We start from the raw sequence: 17,170 nt of genomic DNA on the forward strand, positions 1-17,170 counted from the left end.
TCCACTCATTGTTATGACACAAATCTCTCGTGCCCAGTGTTCATGTCATAGATGTCCATGTGTACCCCAAACAGTTCCTTCATTGTCGTCTTTCTCCTGTTTGTCTCTCTCTCACCTCTAGCTCTCTTTGTGTTTCTCTTCCTGCATTACCACTGAGGGAGATAAAAGACAAATAAAACCACCGCTTCCTTGCTCCGCCTGTCTATCCAGGCATAAAGCACCTCTCTGCGGATCTCTCTCTGTGTGCCCTGGCCCTGATTGCAGCTGGCAGCGTCACTGATAATCACGTCATTTAGATGCAGCCTGTCCTCTCCTCCATTAGCAAGTCTAAGCTGAGAATATCCCAAACACAGACAGTCAAACAAGCTACACTGCTTTACGACAATACGTTTAACATTCTGACGGCATCAGCGCTGAGGGTCAAAGCAGGTTGCTAACATATATATATAAAAAAGAAACCAAATCTGTGATGGGGGAAATGAGTTCTAGATTGTTGTGTGAAATTGTTGATTTTGTCAACAGGAAACAGTGAATTCAGGCTGATAGTTGAGGAAATTCAATTTGGGAGACAACCAGCTAAGTCAAGCTTAAACTCCAATAAAGTAATAACTTTCATCTTATAACTTGGCTCAGCAACTCTGGTGAAATGTTTCCCATGACAAACGTCAGACTATGAGCTCTGTGGCTCACACAGCACAACTGATATCATCAAGACAACAACATTGTCTAGACAAAACAGCTGATATCTCACCCTTAATATCAAACATCAAAACAAAGAAAGTACATGTAATAGAGTTATTATGAGTTTAAAGCAGCAGTAATTGTTTTTTTTGGCCACTTGGAAGCAGTGGAATAAGCTGTAAACACAACAAATTGCCTGTTTACACCTCCAGCAGGTACAGAGCAACATTAGCATTCACTTGGAGTTTTGTTTGTGTCCACCTAACAAATGCAAGTCCAATATTCACTTTCCTTTTAGCTGTTTTTATCTCGACCAACTCCTGAGGGAAATATCTGGCTCATTAACAGCTAAATGCTTCACTTTGTTTACCAGCTAACTGCTAACTTTGTCTGCATGCAGCTGACAGAAAAAGGGGTTAATGAGAGGGGCACGGTCAAACCAAAATGTTTTGATGTTTAAGACCATAAAACAAAAAACAAGAAGCAAAGAGATGCTGAAAATGTCCTCAGATACATGCTATTACCAGGCCTGTGTAATAAAACGATACACATTGCCTCCATTGGAATATAATAAAAGGTTGATAAATATTCAAACCACCCATACAGTGGGAGAGGGGGGAGCTAATACACCTTAAATACTAGCTGCAAGCTCTAAAATTTATCATGATAATTGCCGTTATCAACCAATATGAAAACTTTTATTCTTATAGCATTGTTGCCCATATTACCCCCTAACATTTTGCCAAAATCCTGCAGAAGAAAAATAGACAGCTGGCTAACACTGGCACAGTATTCCTGATACAATATCAATAAAAAAGCGAATGTGATGAGATAATTGCGCAGCTGTCCAGTGTGCTGGACTTAATTAGATTTTACAGGTGTACCTAATGAACTGGTTGCTCACTGTATCACATGTCAATGTTTTGCATTATTTTCTAATTCTCATTTTGCTCATATAACTTCAGTATTTTTTGTTGCAGCCACAAGGAGTCTTTGAGTGATCGACATCATTGTAAAAATCAATGAACTTCATTAAATCGTAGTGTACAAACATGCGGGCTGCAGTGAGCAACGGTCAATGCACAATTAAAATATTGATAATTAAACATGAAAATATTGATACTTGGAGTCAGCGTATCAACAGAAACTTTCCAGGCAAAATGTCAGCGTACCGCTGTGTATGGATTTATCCCACACACTTTACTAAGCAAACAGAGTAGCGAGTTTCAGAATGAAAGGTCACTGATCACCTCTCTCAACTATTAATGTGTCTGATCTCATAATTATAGAGCAGAGAGTGCTGGAGAGGAGTGACTCCGCTTCATTAACCTATTCTGTTGTAGAGAATTCAATAACACCGTGACTCATTCTCACCGATTTAGATCGTGTAGTCATTTTTCTAAATGCTCTGCATGACATCATTAGATATCTTTGGCCGGTGACGAGCTACAGCAAAGTCATCGTGTCAGTACGCCGAGTGCGTATGTGAAAACTGCACTGCATAAATCCAGTGGTGTTTTTTCTCCGCAATAAATGTTAGATTATGAGAACAGCAGGATGAGCTCACTGTTGCCAGCGGCTGCACAAACAAGCACTTTTTGACAGCCCCCCTTCTACTTGTGTAGAAAATTGGGGGGGGGGGGCGTAGCAAGTTCTATTATTTATGTGTTTTTTAAGCAATTTTGTGGCATTTCTGAAGAATGAACTCAAACGCCACCTGTGGTTTTCTTCTATTGTGTCTTCGCTGATTTATGAGCATAATTGAAGCCACACATCCGCAGGGACTTTCACAGATTTTAATGTATCTGCTCATTGCTATAAACTCAAGCTCAGCTCCTCAGAACTTGGCATATCTTTATAAATATAATTCTGAACAGACTGCAAATAAATGACATTACCTTATACATTTCTATACATTGACCCTGTTCTCTACTGTTTGTCCAGCTAATTAACGGTTTCTCCTCTTGTGCAACTGTCTTTCATCCACACATCTTCTCATTTAGAACACATTAAGGTGCAATAAAAAGATACATATTAGAAATATATTGGCAATTGGTCTGGTTCAGTTTGAGTTTTAGGTCGAAACTTATACCGATGTTTGGGAGTTATAGTTAAAATACATGACAAACTAAAAAAATCTTGACACAGAACCCTGGCCCTCTATAGTGCCATGCACTGAATACGGCGGTTCACCGAATAATACAAATTAAACTTTTGGTAGTCTACTACAATAATACAGTCAAATGCACTTTCAGTCCACTAGATACATTTTGCTACAATAAAAATTATTTAATTTAAGAAACTTAATCCTTAAAACTTTATCTCATTAGATGAAAATGATGTTGACCATTTTTTCCTTTGGGGACATAATTTACTATTAAAAAAAGGTAACAAATTGCAAAATATTATATTACAATACTTACCTATTACAATTAGCAAATACAATTAGCTCTAGCAGCTCTAGCTGCATTACGTACACGTATTACGTACACGCATTACATACTGCACATAGAACATCAAGTTCTGCAGGGGGCACCGAAACAACAAATAATAATCATCATAATCATAGTGATGAAGTATTTAAATGTATGATATTACATAACTACATTAGACACCATTTGACCTTCATAGTCAAAATGATACACATACCAACAAAGAAAATATGCTATAGGGCACCGAAATGGCCAGCAGCAGTTTATTCTGCAAGTTGGACTTTAGTGAGCATGATTTAAAGCCACTGATGATGAATGTGTAGGACCGATGTGGGCTTGGATTGTCGTTGCTTGTGAGTGGCGGATGAGCCTGTGTGAGCAGTTTATATGATTTGTATTTTGAAAACTCAAGAAAATATTTTAAAAAATACAGTAACCCATGTTTTTCAGCCTTTTTTCTTTGTCTCTCGCACAGTTTTATGGAAGCTATCCTGACCAAATGCATCTGTTGTTTGCAGGACTCACCATCAGACAAACCAGACTGGCACCAGACCAAGAGTGAAATCTGGTATTGCGCTCTGGGTTCGCCTTATCTGCCCGCTGTTTACCAACAGTCACAGAGTCCATCACTTGCAGCAGCAGTGTTATCTCAGCAACCCAGGCAACACAAGTAGAATACAAAAGCAGCTGCTTCAGTCTCAGGCCAAACTGTGTGTGTCTGTGTGTGTTTGAGCTTCCTCTCATACAACAACACATAAACAATGGAGCATCATGTTCAGATGAACATGATCCAACCTGTAGAGTTTAATCAAGCTTTGTTGACTGTTCCAGTGAAAAGAAAGTCGTAATTTATTCAGAAAAGTAAAGCTGATAAACATTTTATTCCCGGAGCTGTGTGAAACGATGCTTTTAAAAGGTAACTGTGTAACAGCTCGAAATCGATGCAACCACAAAAGAAAAAAAAATGCTCGATTTTAACCTTTGTCTGAGGTAATGTTTTTAAATTGCAAATCAAATCAGTCTAAAACTATAATCTAAATACATATATAGCAGTGATATGCTAAGAAAAAGTAATAATTGAAATGAAAGTGTGGTGCAGAAGACAATCTCAAGACAAATTTTGCTACAAATTGCAGGTGTTTTACCAGCCCAGCAGCATAAACATTTTACAAATTTGAATTGTAAAGCTTATAATCTCTTCATACACACATTTCTGAATGAAATAGAAATGTGTGTATATCACCAGAACTCACCCTGTTGATGGGGTCATGATGCAGCCTCCACGATCAACAGTCATCCTGCAGCCACAACCACGCTCTGGGGTGTCGTGGTTCATCCCGAAATTGTGTCCCAGCTCATGTGCCAATGTCACAGCTGCACCCAGTGGGTTCTCAGAGTGATCCTGTAAGAGAAAAGAAAAGGGACACCCCAGAACATGTAAGTTGTGTGTAATCATGTATGTCTGATTGTGAGTGAAGGTGTAATCAAAGTAACTCAAGCAAGCCGTACTGAAGTGCACCGTGGATCACAAAAAAAAGGGGACAAAAGAAAAAGTTCAAAGACAATTTTTAAACTACAGATTCCCAAAACAGTTCAGTAACAGACCGATCTGCCCCCTCATCCTTCTTCTATTACTCATTCTCCTCATGGAGGCCTGAATTCATCTGCTATTCCATTACCCCTGCAGACCCAATCACACCCGCTGCTAGTGGAGACAGCTACTGCGGTAAGCTCCATAAAACCCAACACTGTATGACTTGCTGCCGCAGTGATAAGCAAGACAACTGCCAGACAGAGAAAGACAAGAGAGCAAGAGCTGTAAGTTTCAGTTTCACATAGTTTTGTAGACAGACAAGTTGAGATGCAGACAGAGACAGGGTGAAGTTCGAAGGGTCAGCTGAGAAATGAAGTCAGTATGGTACTGTTCATATGTTTGCAAGGGTGAGACTGGGAAGGGGACAAACAGATGGAGATGAATGACATAATGAGTATATGAGTATATATATGAGTATATATGAGTATATCCAGTCAACTTCCACCAAAACATTCTTGTAAGGATATGACTATTTTGTGCACTCATTTATCAATATTCTGCTATTTGAATCAACTATTCTGAGAAAATTAAAATTACAAGTAGGAGTTTTTACAATGTTACAAAGATTAGAGGTATTTGCAGTATTTGTTGGCACTCTAAAAAACTTGAAACCAGGCTGGCAGTGATGCATGGGTCGCCCTACAGTGCGTGGGTCATGTAGATTCACTCGAAAATATCACAGCTGGGTGGGTCAGTAGTCCAAATTAAACATTTTTCAAACTACCTGGATATTGTTGTATTCAATAGTATCAATTCAAGATGCTATCAATTTTTCTCATTCTATGTGTGATTTTGCGTACATTTCCTACATAAATAAAGAAATAATTTGTCAGATAGTGAATAAGCAAAATGTCAGAGATTTAGGCCTGATCCTTACTGACATGGGTATTTTTGAAAAAAAGAGATGTTCCCTCTGTCATTTTCCAAAAAAATTTAATCCACACTAGGATTGTTCTAAAAAGACACAAAAACACAAGTGAAGCGCCGTCAAGAGCATACCAAACCCAACAGGCGGTGATATAATCATAACACTAAAGCAACACAAAGAGCAAAGCATGAAGCAGTGACCTCCGTAGCGCATTCTGATGCTTCTGTTCCTCCATATCGTGAAAAGTAATTGTGCAAGAATTGTATGTAAAAAGTCCTGTTAGCAAGGGTAGAGCGTACACTATTTTGGTCACCTCTGCCATTGCACAAAATGCTGCCTCATTTCAGATGCCTCACAAAGGAGATAAGAGTGCACACTCTGCTGTCTCAAGTCAAAAACTTTTTTCTGTCTACATGTCAACACTGAAAATGGAGATCCTATAAATCTTCACCCTGGACGGAGTTTTCAGAGAGCTGCACTTTCAGTGACCCAAAATGGGTTTAGATGAAACAACGAAAAAGCTATGTTTTTAGATATACCCAAGTTTGTGTGGACAAGGCCTTAGATTAGAAGATCAGTACCATCTTATGTACAAAGTACAGTATGTACCAGCCCAAAGAAGTATGCTCCAGCCTTATGACAAATAAATGCTGTATAACTGATGGCATATTTAACAAAACTGATCAATAACAAAACGCCCCCACTCCTCATAATATGCATTATTCAGCTTTTCAAATCTTACAACTTCTAAGAAAGAGGTCGCCCGCTCAGCCACTGTATTTCCTTCTGCATTATTCAAATGTTCTCTACATGAGAAATGCATATGAGAAAATCACACGCATCCTTTTAAGGCCTGGTTGTATGTCAAAGTTGAGGGCGAGCTATTTTCTGCTCTGATTACAGAGCAGCATCATGGGGAGCTGCGCCCTGCCTTTTAACAAGAAGGATGGGAAAACTTTCCTCTGCTTCTGTCATGCTTATCAGTGTGTGCGTGTGTGTTTGTTTGTGTGTGTGTGCTATTCACAGTTGAGTGCTTCCTCATAAAAAAAGTGTAATATCAGAGTCAGCAGAAATGGATGAAACTCTTGGAAGCCACAGTCATTACTTTGGAGCAGCTATAAGGTATTGTTGTGATGGTGAGAATTTGATAGAAATGCTCTGATAGTCTCTTTGATATCTTTTCCAGCCATGTGAGAAAGTAACTCCCCGGAAAGATACCAAAAAAAAAAATGTGGATATTGTTAGTTGTCATAGATCAAACAAAACCCATTCAAGTATAAAGGCCCATGTGAGTTTAATGGGAAAAAAAGCATTGTGATTTTTAAACTGACAGAACATGTGGACCATATAAAGGATTTGAGGCTGATTAACACACATGCTAGTGAATGGTTTCAGAAGCGGTTCATCTCATCTGTCCGCCCTCTAACTGGTCGCATGGCCCTTTAATCTCGGTCCAAACCATCTGCCATCTGTAAGTAATGGGGAAGACAAACATCTGGAGATGCCTCACCACAGCCACAAAACATATCTATTAATGGGGGATACACATCTGGGCTGGAGCGTAATGGCTTTGGGCTGATATCCACTTTGTGATTTGGCATGGATGTCAAGTGCTCCAGCAGGCTGAGGAGCCCAACAGGCAGCTAGTTTACTAAGGGTAATAATTTAGTGTACCAGGGTTGATGCACAAGTTGTGTGTAAAAATTTCAAAAGTGTGCACTTTAAGAGCTGGCATCAACAATTTATCACATCTCATAAAAATGTAAATGTGGTTTTGTTTAAACGCTGTGGCCTTTGATTTACCTGTCTGCCCCACAAACCCTTTCAGAGATGTCACAGGAAAGCCTGATTGAATGATCGCAAGACTTCAGATGACCTTACAAGGGGGTGCGTATCAGTAGTCCAATCATTCTGAGAGGCTATTTTTACATACTCCTTTGTACACATTGGTGTTTCTGGTAATGATGAGGCCATGAATGTTGAGGGAGTGCCAGCACAAATATCATTATGTTTAAAAGCACGACTTCCTGCCAGCAAAGAGCGAACACCTTTTCTGCGTAAATCATGTCTGGGTTGTGTTAGCCTGCTGGATATGAACAATGTCCGCGCTGATACAATCAGGCTGCACATAGGAAGACGAGGGCGGGAGCAGCAAGAAGGATTTATACTCACCATGACGATACCGCCGGACTGCTCAGCTGTGCACATGCTCATAATGGGCGCCATGCCAATGGTGGTGCCCTGGAAGTAAACCCCGCTGCAGAAGACAGAAGGGGGGTGATGGGGAGATAAGGATGTTACAAGATGAAACCAGATATGCATTTTTTTAGTTTTTTACCTACAAAATGTGAATGTATCATTGCAGTTAGTTTTTCAATAAGGTTTATATTAATGTCCTATCAGGTTAATATTTTGCCCACAAAATGATTTTTTGTATATCAATTACTCACCCCCAAGTTATGTTTAATTTGTGAGGAAAGTATTTTAATCACATGCCTCTACAGTGAATGAAGAATCTAAAAAAGCAGAATATTCCTCATGAATTAAAGTTATTGTGGATCACGTTTGACAATCATTAAACTATATCACAACATCCGTTTACAAGCTCACACAACTCATGCAGTATAGACTGAATCACCGTGACGTTGCCCTAACAACAAAAGTCAGTGAATAAACAAGCCACCAGCATTAAGCAAACTTGTTTATTTCTGTTGTCATTTTCAGTTGTAACCGTAACATGTAAACGTGTAGAGTTTAACATGGTGGTCTGACCTATCTGACTTTCTGTTTCACTTATTTAATGAACTGTGGTGCTCTGCTAACATCTGATAAACCAAATCTACAGGCACGCACACTGAACAATGTTCAAAAATCTATCTTAGCCACATAAAAGAAAAAAAATCAATATCAGTTTAAGTGTACTCTATATTTGAATATTTGCGCTGCTTAACCTGACACAATAGCTGATCAAGGCAGCGGTAGACCAGCAATCCCATTATTCAGTCGAGTAAAATGACTATTTTTCCTCAATGGAGTCTGTTTTTTAAATATATCTGTTTCTAATTTTCCGCTGGTGCGGGCTGTCTCACAGCAAGGCAAAGCAGTGAAAATATTGCAAATATAGCTTATACTTAAACTGATTAATTTTAGGTGGATTAAAACTAACTAATGAAGGCAGAGTTTACTCAGCACTGTCTGATTATATGTACACGATGTGGCGGTTTTCTACCCAGAAGTTATTGTAAATAAACACTGTGATTCAGTCTATAATCCAAGTCTCATTAAGTCGACTTTACTTACATGTTTTAAATCCTAATATTTTGGCAAAAATGCATGTGTTTGGGAATTACTGAGCATACGCCTGGATAAATGAGACGTCTGTAAACTGATGTTTTGATATAGTTTTGCTGCTGTTAAATGTGGTGCCTGTTTACTTTCATTATCAAGGAACGTTCACCTTTTTCAGATTCTTTATTCACTGTGGAGGCATGGGAGGAAACGTTTTTTTTTATTTCTTTTCTCATGAATTCATGGTAACACAGTGAGTAATTGATAACCAAATGGTCGTTTTGTGGATGAAGTATTCCTTGAAGATGTAGTATATTAACTTTGTTTAGAAATGCAGTGGTTGTAGAACAAACATATTATCTGTAATTATTAAAAAATATTTTCTGGGTGTACCCACTGTTGGTAATCAGGTGAGTAACATAATGCTAAAACAATTATACACATTGCCATATTTCAGTGGAATAGTCAACTAAAGTGACAGTTTTTGAAGGCAAATCTTTAACATGAATAAGTAAAAGAAGCTTTAAGAAGCTTGCATTATGATTGAGATATTCATTTTTCAGTGTTTCCCCTGTGCATCTAGCAGCAGTATTACATCAGTGCTGAATTTATTTTTTGTACCAGAGGAGGAACGAGTTGAATGGGAAAAGAGAGTCGAGGGCTCCATCTAATCCCTAAATAAAAAATAATAATGATAATTTCCACACGTGCTTTATGCATATTCTGCAGATTTAGCTGAGGAAACGCTGTTGGTAAATGTTTGGTTTGATGTAACAGTGATATTGCAGATCTTTTATTTACTGTATGTGGTGTAAGTTACAGTTGTTGATCATACTTATATACAGTATTTTGGACCCGCTGGAGAGTATTTGTTGTTAAGGTGGCAGCTAATGGGGATCCAAAATATTTTTAATTTAATCCCATATGAAAATCAATTTACACAAACACGATTAAAGTACAATAGGGACATTAAGGAAAACATTGACTGACTGGGTCAGTAATCAATGTAAAAAGCCAATTTTCTCTGAAAATGGCGTGTAATAATGTCAACTATAAGCAACTTCACAGCTGACGGGCTGAGACATGTAAAACCATAGTACAGCTCTCTCGGGATCTGTTTCCATGTACCAGTATAAACACTTGGTTGTTATTTTTTGGGCTCAATATTTTCTGTTAAATTGAATTTCCACCTTATGAGCTGAGCGTTGTCGTGAGGTTTCTGTGGCAACAGCTTGACTTTCCTCCAGTCTAGGAACTCATGCAGGGTGGTGAAGGGATCCTGGGTGATGGGACATTTATCAGAGTCGCTCCACACTTCCAGACCCACCAGGGCCACCCGGATGTTCAGGGCCCTGTAGAACTGAGTCGATAAGCAGAGAGAGACAGCGTGGATAGAAAGGTGGGAGATTTATAGAGCTTAGATTACATGAATTATCAAAGTCCTTCAAACAAATAAGTGACACACTTTTACTTCAGGTTCCTCAATTTACTAAATTACATGTCATTTATTACAGCAGCCCTGAGTCCTCTTCTTTTTATGTTTTTCATATGATCGTAACATGTGTTTTCCACGTCTCCATCTATGATTCCCTTAAGTAAATCCATCTGCCTACTGTATCTGCTAGCTATAGATCCACAGCTCTGGCTGAGGTTTTAGACGGATAAAAAGCAGCTGTTCCAGTAGGACATTAATACATCCAAGAGTCATCCCATTAATCTCTGCTGCCTGCAGTACTTCTATTTTAAAAAGATGATTTATCCTCTTGTGCAAAGGGGAGAGGATGTTTTACCTTGTCCACATAATTGGCTATCTCTGCCAGTCTCTGTTTCACCTTCTCCACGTCCCTCCCCTGTTTCTGAAACTGAAAAAAAAAAGATACGTAGTCAGTGGTAGACATGGAGAGATTTACACCCAGAAGTAGTTGTGTTGCATGAAGACATGAGTGACACCGAGTTACAGTCATTTTCAGAACTAAAAAGCATGAAACAACACAGGACACCTGGAAAGGCAATACGTTTTACTGAGTGTTAGGCAGCTTGTCAAACTGTGACCATCTGGATCTAGAAAAATCTCCCAGTGTTAGAGAGACAAATGGCGCGGCCGCAGGGAGCAGGTATATTGGCAGATCTGACAGCCCGCAAAGCTTTTGATCCAATTGCAGCAAAGTCAGACCTACTATTTCCACCCTACTGTGTATTCACCTGCGTTGGTGCTGGACTTCAAATCTGACAACATACTTGATCCCTTATCCTTTTTTTTTTTTTTTTGTTTTTCGCCCCATTTCCTCTTTTTTTTTTTTTTTCCAGTGAGGTCGGGGGCATTAGCAAAGGGCTGCCAAGAGGAAACCCCACAATGAGCTCGTCAGTGCTGAAGGAAGACCCTTCTGTATCCACATTGCTTTTCCTGTTTCCTGTCTGGTCTGCTGGGGAATCATTCAGCACTTCCTGTCAAAACGGAGCCTCTGCCACAGGACCACACTGCTTGTTGCACACTGACCTAATTCTGCAGCCCCAGCGGGACCTGCTCTACTATTACTACAGCTTACCCTGCTTTTTTCTCATGAAGGGTTGCTGTGTTTTTGGTGTGTTGTTTCCTGTTGTTCAAAACCTGCATTTGTGAATGGAAGCAGCGTGGGTGCATTACCTCTCTGTTGTCTGCAACAATGATCAGCTCAACGTACTTGGTTGTCTTCTGAGTGTGCCGTTTATGCTGAAGTAAAAAGCAGAGATGCTGAATGTTAGAAAAATGATTTGCTAAAAAAAAAAAAAGGTTTTCAGTGACTTTTATCTACTTGATCCTCCCGCAGATCTGGCTATTTTATATTTTAAGTACAGGCAAATATCAGACACACAACGGATGTGCTGTCTATCGTTTCGTGTCAGCATTCATTAAACGCCTTTAGATAAACACTTTCAAGCCTGCAAAACCTGAAAAATCTCTTAATATGCTTATACACTTTCTTGCAAAGACTTAGGAACATCAATCTTATGCCTGTAGCAAAATCTTTTGCCAAACCTGCATGGGCCCTCGACTTTGGGGCTCTAAGCGCAGATAAAATGTGTCAAGCCCATGGCAGCGCCCTCTGGGGAAGCCGCCAGCAATTTTGTCTCATTAAAAAAAAAAAAAAAAAAAAAAAAAAAAAAAAAATATATATACACATTTTAATGAACTTGTGAGCTTTAGAGGTGCTAATAGGTTCATTTTGTTACTTTTGGAGGCCAGGATAATTTCCCTGTTTCCAGTCTTTCTGCTAAGCTAAGCTAATTAACTGACAGTTGTAGCTTTATATTCAGCATACAGATATGAGAGCGGTTTTCAATAGTTTTATCTAATTCTTGGCAAGAGAGTGAATAAACAAGGTTTCCAAAAAGCTGCCACTAAGCCACCAGCAATTTTGTCTCATTTCACTAACAGCATAGTAGAGTTGAGAGAAGTCATCACACAAAAATGTGTGTGTCATGCAGCCATATTCAGTGATCCTCTTGCCCAAACATCCCGTCTGTTTAAACAGAACTGATGCTCTACTAAAATGGCAAAGCCCAGATATTACTCAGGGGTCATTAACTACTGCATGTTGCTAAGTTTCACTTTGTGGCTCAGACGGAGTTTTCATTGCAGAGAATGGCAGCAGATGGATGCTGCAACCGCACCATGTAAATCTTTTGCCAAACCTGCATGGGCCCTCGACTTTGGGGCTCTAAGCGCAGATAAAATGTGTCAAGCCCATGGCAACGCCCTCTGGGAACTCATCCAAACTGGTCTCTGTGTGCCAGTTTTCTGATCTTTGGTCAAACGCCCATTTCTCTTTCATCAAGTGAATGTTAGTCTCACCCTTTGGAAACATTTGAAAATTAAATACAACAAAAAAACTGCTCAAATATATGACAATAAAGCTTTGAACTGTGATATCCGTTGGCTCTAATACAAGCTTTGCAATAAAAAAAGCACAATACTAATCTCACCCTTGTGTGGAAGGATTGAAAGGGGCTTTTGATGTGGTTTTCAGGGGCAACAGAGGACATGTTGAAGCCGTGGCCGCAGGATCCCGAGGTCAGTGTGAGTTCTTCCACTCGGTAGATGAGGTGGACACCGTCATCGTGTCCAGACGCCGGCTCAATTATAAATGTCTTGTTTTCAAGTGCGATGAAGCCTCTGCAGAGACAGCAGCAGAAGTCTGAGGTCAAAGCCTCAATGCATAACCAATCTCTCAAATGCATAATATGACTGAATGTGGCTCTCTCTAATGGAATATGTTACAACTGAGGTTGCATTCATTTTCCTGAACACCCACCTGTACTGAAGCCAAACTATAAAAGATTTTTTTTTTTTTTTTTTAAATTTTGGTAACAGTGCCAAGCCACACAGAGCTTTTAACACTAGCCTTGTTAGTGCCAAAACTCCTCATGGCTTTATGCACAAAAGCTCTTACTAATTCTTAATTTTTATAGTTTCTATGGCTTTTCATTTTTATAATGCCTGTTCTGCCTATCTTTTCTTAAGGTACGTGCAATACTTGAAGTATTTTCTTTTTTTTTCATGTTTATTTGCATGTATTTCTTATTTCTGCGGTTTACCACTGTCATGTTTGACTATGCATTGCTTCAACCTAATTGCAGGTGGGTGTAGCACTATTGTCTAAGCAAATTCTCTCTGGCGACAATTAAGTATATCTTATAGTAGTTTGGTATTTTTATACATTAGTCTTTTGTTTTAATATTAAAATGATCACTTTTCCCATTTAACATCAATAATGTTCATTAAATGTTAGTCAATTTAAATTTAATTTATTTAAATTTAAATGAAAAAATACATTTCCCCAGTTTTTATCCTGTGTCCCCATTAACTGTTCATTTATCTCATTATATGCAAAATAAATAATAATAATAAGAAGAGGAATACATTTTGTTAGGTTTCCCTCTTGACTCAGCAGCCTTTATTGGGTGAAACATAAAAGTGTGTCTCAACAGAAAGCTACAGTGTGGCTATCATGTAGCAAAGCTTAACATCTGAGCTTTTTGTCCACACTGAACCCATTAAATCTGCACTTCTGTTACATCATGTAAACAAAGCATATAAATATCAGCTGTGTGCTTGAGATCAGACTGGAGACATATCTACTTAGAAGATACGTGGGCAGCCTGCTTGCTTTCTTCCTACATTTGTACTTTTTAAAACAGAAAACACATGTTTTATATTGTGATATTTACTCAAAATGACAAACAGTATAGCCAACAGCAACATCAAAATCCCTGCCTTTTCCCTTTTTGTAAAGGTTTTTAAAAGGTTTCAAATGTTTGATGAGTCAACTATTTGACTATTTTAACTATCATTTTATTTTATTGCTTTTAGCTTAGGTGTGTTTTTACATTAAATGGTTTATCCGTTTGGTTATTTATTATTTGTACTTATTTCTTTCTGGTTTTGATCACGTTATCCTCTATTTATCTTGTTTTATTAAATTTTCAGTTTTAGTATTAGCACTGTATTTCATTTTAACTGGTTTTTATCAGTTCTGACTCACATGTATTTGTAACTTGTGTTGGTTTACTCTTCATCATTTTCTTGTTTTCAGATTTTAGTTTTAGTTTTAATGGTTCTGATTTGCTTCTATAGTCTGCTGACGACTTTGTTTTGTGCCCGCAGTTTGTACCTCGCACTTTGCGCTTTACATTGTGCTTCCACCTGAAATGAAATGCGCTGTACAAATAAAGTTTTGCTTGCTTGCTCAATCGTGCACTCAGGGACGTTCACAAAAGTTCATCCAATCAAATGAGACCTAATGCGATTAGCTAGCCGCACCTATCATATTAAACTGCACTTCAGCTATGCATTGTATCAGCCAAAAGAGCAATAAGGAGAGAGATAGTAAGAGATGCATGTTTGAATATCAGTGGGCAAAACCTTTGCTTTCATTTCCAAAACATTGTGACATCTCCACCTCATCCTCCTGATTTAACAGTGTGGATGATGAGTGTAGACACAGTCTGCTCTGCAGCCCACTCCACTGTAGCTCCGTATCATGCTAAACTCTGACCCCACCCACTTTTTAGCATTCCAGTCAAACTGTACACCACTCAAATATTTAGTTTCACTGGTAAATATGTCATAGTATAGAAGGTAAAGATGTGCTAACTTCCCTTTTATGTGGACTTAAATGTTCTTTGTCATTACTGGTTATTGCATTGAAAAAAAAAAAAAGGAAAATCTGTTTCCAAAATTGTTTTCCTGCTGTTTAATTAGGAAGGAAATGACTTCACGTAACTTTTAGTTTTTTTTACCCAAATCTCAAATCTTCCAATTGTGGTTGGTTATTAGCAACAGCAGGAAGCCAATTACTGCCAAAAAAAGTGCAGATATTTCCTGGATGCCTCTGTGGACAAAGACAATGAGGTGTGACATTTTCTCCTATTCCTGCGAGTCACGCACCAACTAACTGACAGCGCGCTTAAGGGGCTTAAGAGCGATGGGCTGCTGTGCAGTGTGAAGTAAATATAAACATTGCAGGCAAATAGCACGTAAAGGGCAACGTTGAGATGCTGCTTGAATACAAAATGATGGTTATGTTTCTTACCGAAGGCCTGAGCAGGTGCTGAGGGTGACATCAGAGTTTGGATGCTCCTGCACTTCCCCATGGTAATAGCAGTTATTCTAAAAGAGGGAAAACGGTAAGAAACCACAAAGAAAGCTTCATCCACTGGATAATATAACTAGAATTATGACTTGGCAGTTGTATGCCTCCAAAAACCACTGATGTTGCACTTACAGCTTACATCAGCACCGTTTCAAGGTGGACACCAAGAGTTAATGTCACTATCCCCTACGGTTCTTCAGATATGATACTGAGTAATGGCCAGTGTTTTTGCAGAACATCATGATGTGACAGCCAAGGTAACCTTTTACCTTTAGGATATGACATATCACTTCATCATGTTATCCTATTAGACATTTGTGGGAATTTTTGTCAGGTATATTAATCCTTGAGTTATTATGGTATAGCATCTAGAAGAAATTTATGGTGTAGAATTTCAAAAGAAAGAAATGTTGAAAAATGGCTAACTATAGTAGGGTTATGGTTTGGGGGTCAGGGCCAGGGTTAGGGTTGGGAATTCATCATTCTGAATGTCAAAAAAAAGTCATATATGGCCAAAAACCTGTTTTGTGAGGTCAAATTGACCTTGACCTTTCACCTTTTACCACCAAAATCACTCTGTTCATTCTTGAGTCCAAGCGGACATTTGTGCCGAATTTGAGGAAACTTGCTCAAGGCCTTCTTCAGATGGTGTGTTCATGAGAATGAGACGACTGCAAGGTCACACTGACTTTGACTTTTGATGTATGACCTCTAAAATAAAATCTGGTAATTCTTTAATCCAAGTAGTTATTTACGCCAAAGTTGAGGAAAGTCCCTCAAAGTGATCTTGAGATATTGCATTCAGGAACATGCGATCAACGCAAGGTCACAGGTGATCATGAACTTTGACTTTTGACAGCCAAATTCTAATCAGCTCACTGCTGAGTCCGGGTTAATGATTATGCCACATTTGTCGTAATTCCTTCAAAGAGTTCTTGAAATATCGAATTTGTGAGAATTAGACTGATGCAAGGTCACTGTTACCTTGACCTTTGACCTCTAAAACCCAATCAATTTGTCACTGAATCCAAGAGGACGTTTTTGCCAAATTTGAGGTAACTGACTCATGGTCCTCTTCTCGAGATATCATGTTCACAAGAATGGGACGGACAGACGAGAAAATGAAGATCACTGGCACAATAATAATATTAATAATAACAATAATAATAATAATAACAAAAAGCATACGATATTAAAAACAAAAGCTGATTGTAACAGTCTTTCCTCCTATCCCTCTCCATACAAACAGGCATTTTGAAACAAATGCAACCTCCACAGTTGAAGAGAGAAAGAGAACTGACACGGATGGGATGTGACAGTTAAGAGGTAATTGTTTTTCCTTCATCATTCCACCAGAGTGGTCTAGAAGAAAGAAAAGGGGACATTTAAGGCTCCTCAGACACAGAAAGAACACTGTTGTCTGCGAAAAAAGAGAGCAGAGGAAGTGACTCTCATTAAGAGGGAATACAGACCTCCATTTACTGTCTTGCAGCACTCCAGCCCTCTTAAATCAACCGTCATTAAATCACTACGCTGACCATTTCTCATCCCAAATATTGAACTGCAGGAGGAAATACTTAGAGGTGAGATTTTTTTGCATAAAACAGTCGTTTCCAACGATTTCTGTTTGGCAAGTACAGTACAAGTTACTGAGCCTGGTGGTGATGGAGATTCA

At 38.8% G+C, this 17,170-nt stretch overlaps 1 protein-coding gene across 1 annotated transcript in view; it reads right to left on the reverse strand.

Annotated features, from left to right (window-relative positions):
- Nucleotides 1-17,170, reverse strand: part of adam12b (ADAM metallopeptidase domain 12b) — a 106,464-nt gene that overhangs the window by 36,272 nt on the left and 53,022 nt on the right. Inside the window, exons 5-11 of the mRNA XM_042502410.1 lie at nucleotides 15,436-15,512; nucleotides 12,827-13,016; nucleotides 11,508-11,573; nucleotides 10,654-10,725; nucleotides 10,054-10,223; nucleotides 7,748-7,832; nucleotides 4,367-4,515 (exon numbers count right to left, since the gene is read on the reverse strand). Of these exons, the coding sequence (XP_042358344.1) occupies nucleotides 4,367-4,515; nucleotides 7,748-7,832; nucleotides 10,054-10,223; nucleotides 10,654-10,725; nucleotides 11,508-11,573; nucleotides 12,827-13,016; nucleotides 15,436-15,512 (809 nt within the window). The remainder of the gene's footprint in view (nucleotides 1-4,366; nucleotides 4,516-7,747; nucleotides 7,833-10,053; nucleotides 10,224-10,653; nucleotides 10,726-11,507; nucleotides 11,574-12,826; nucleotides 13,017-15,435; nucleotides 15,513-17,170) is intronic.

Source organism: Plectropomus leopardus, chromosome 15 (genome assembly GCF_008729295.1).
Source record: "Plectropomus leopardus isolate mb chromosome 15, YSFRI_Pleo_2.0, whole genome shotgun sequence".
NCBI lineage: Eukaryota > Metazoa > Chordata > Actinopteri > Perciformes > Serranidae > Plectropomus > Plectropomus leopardus.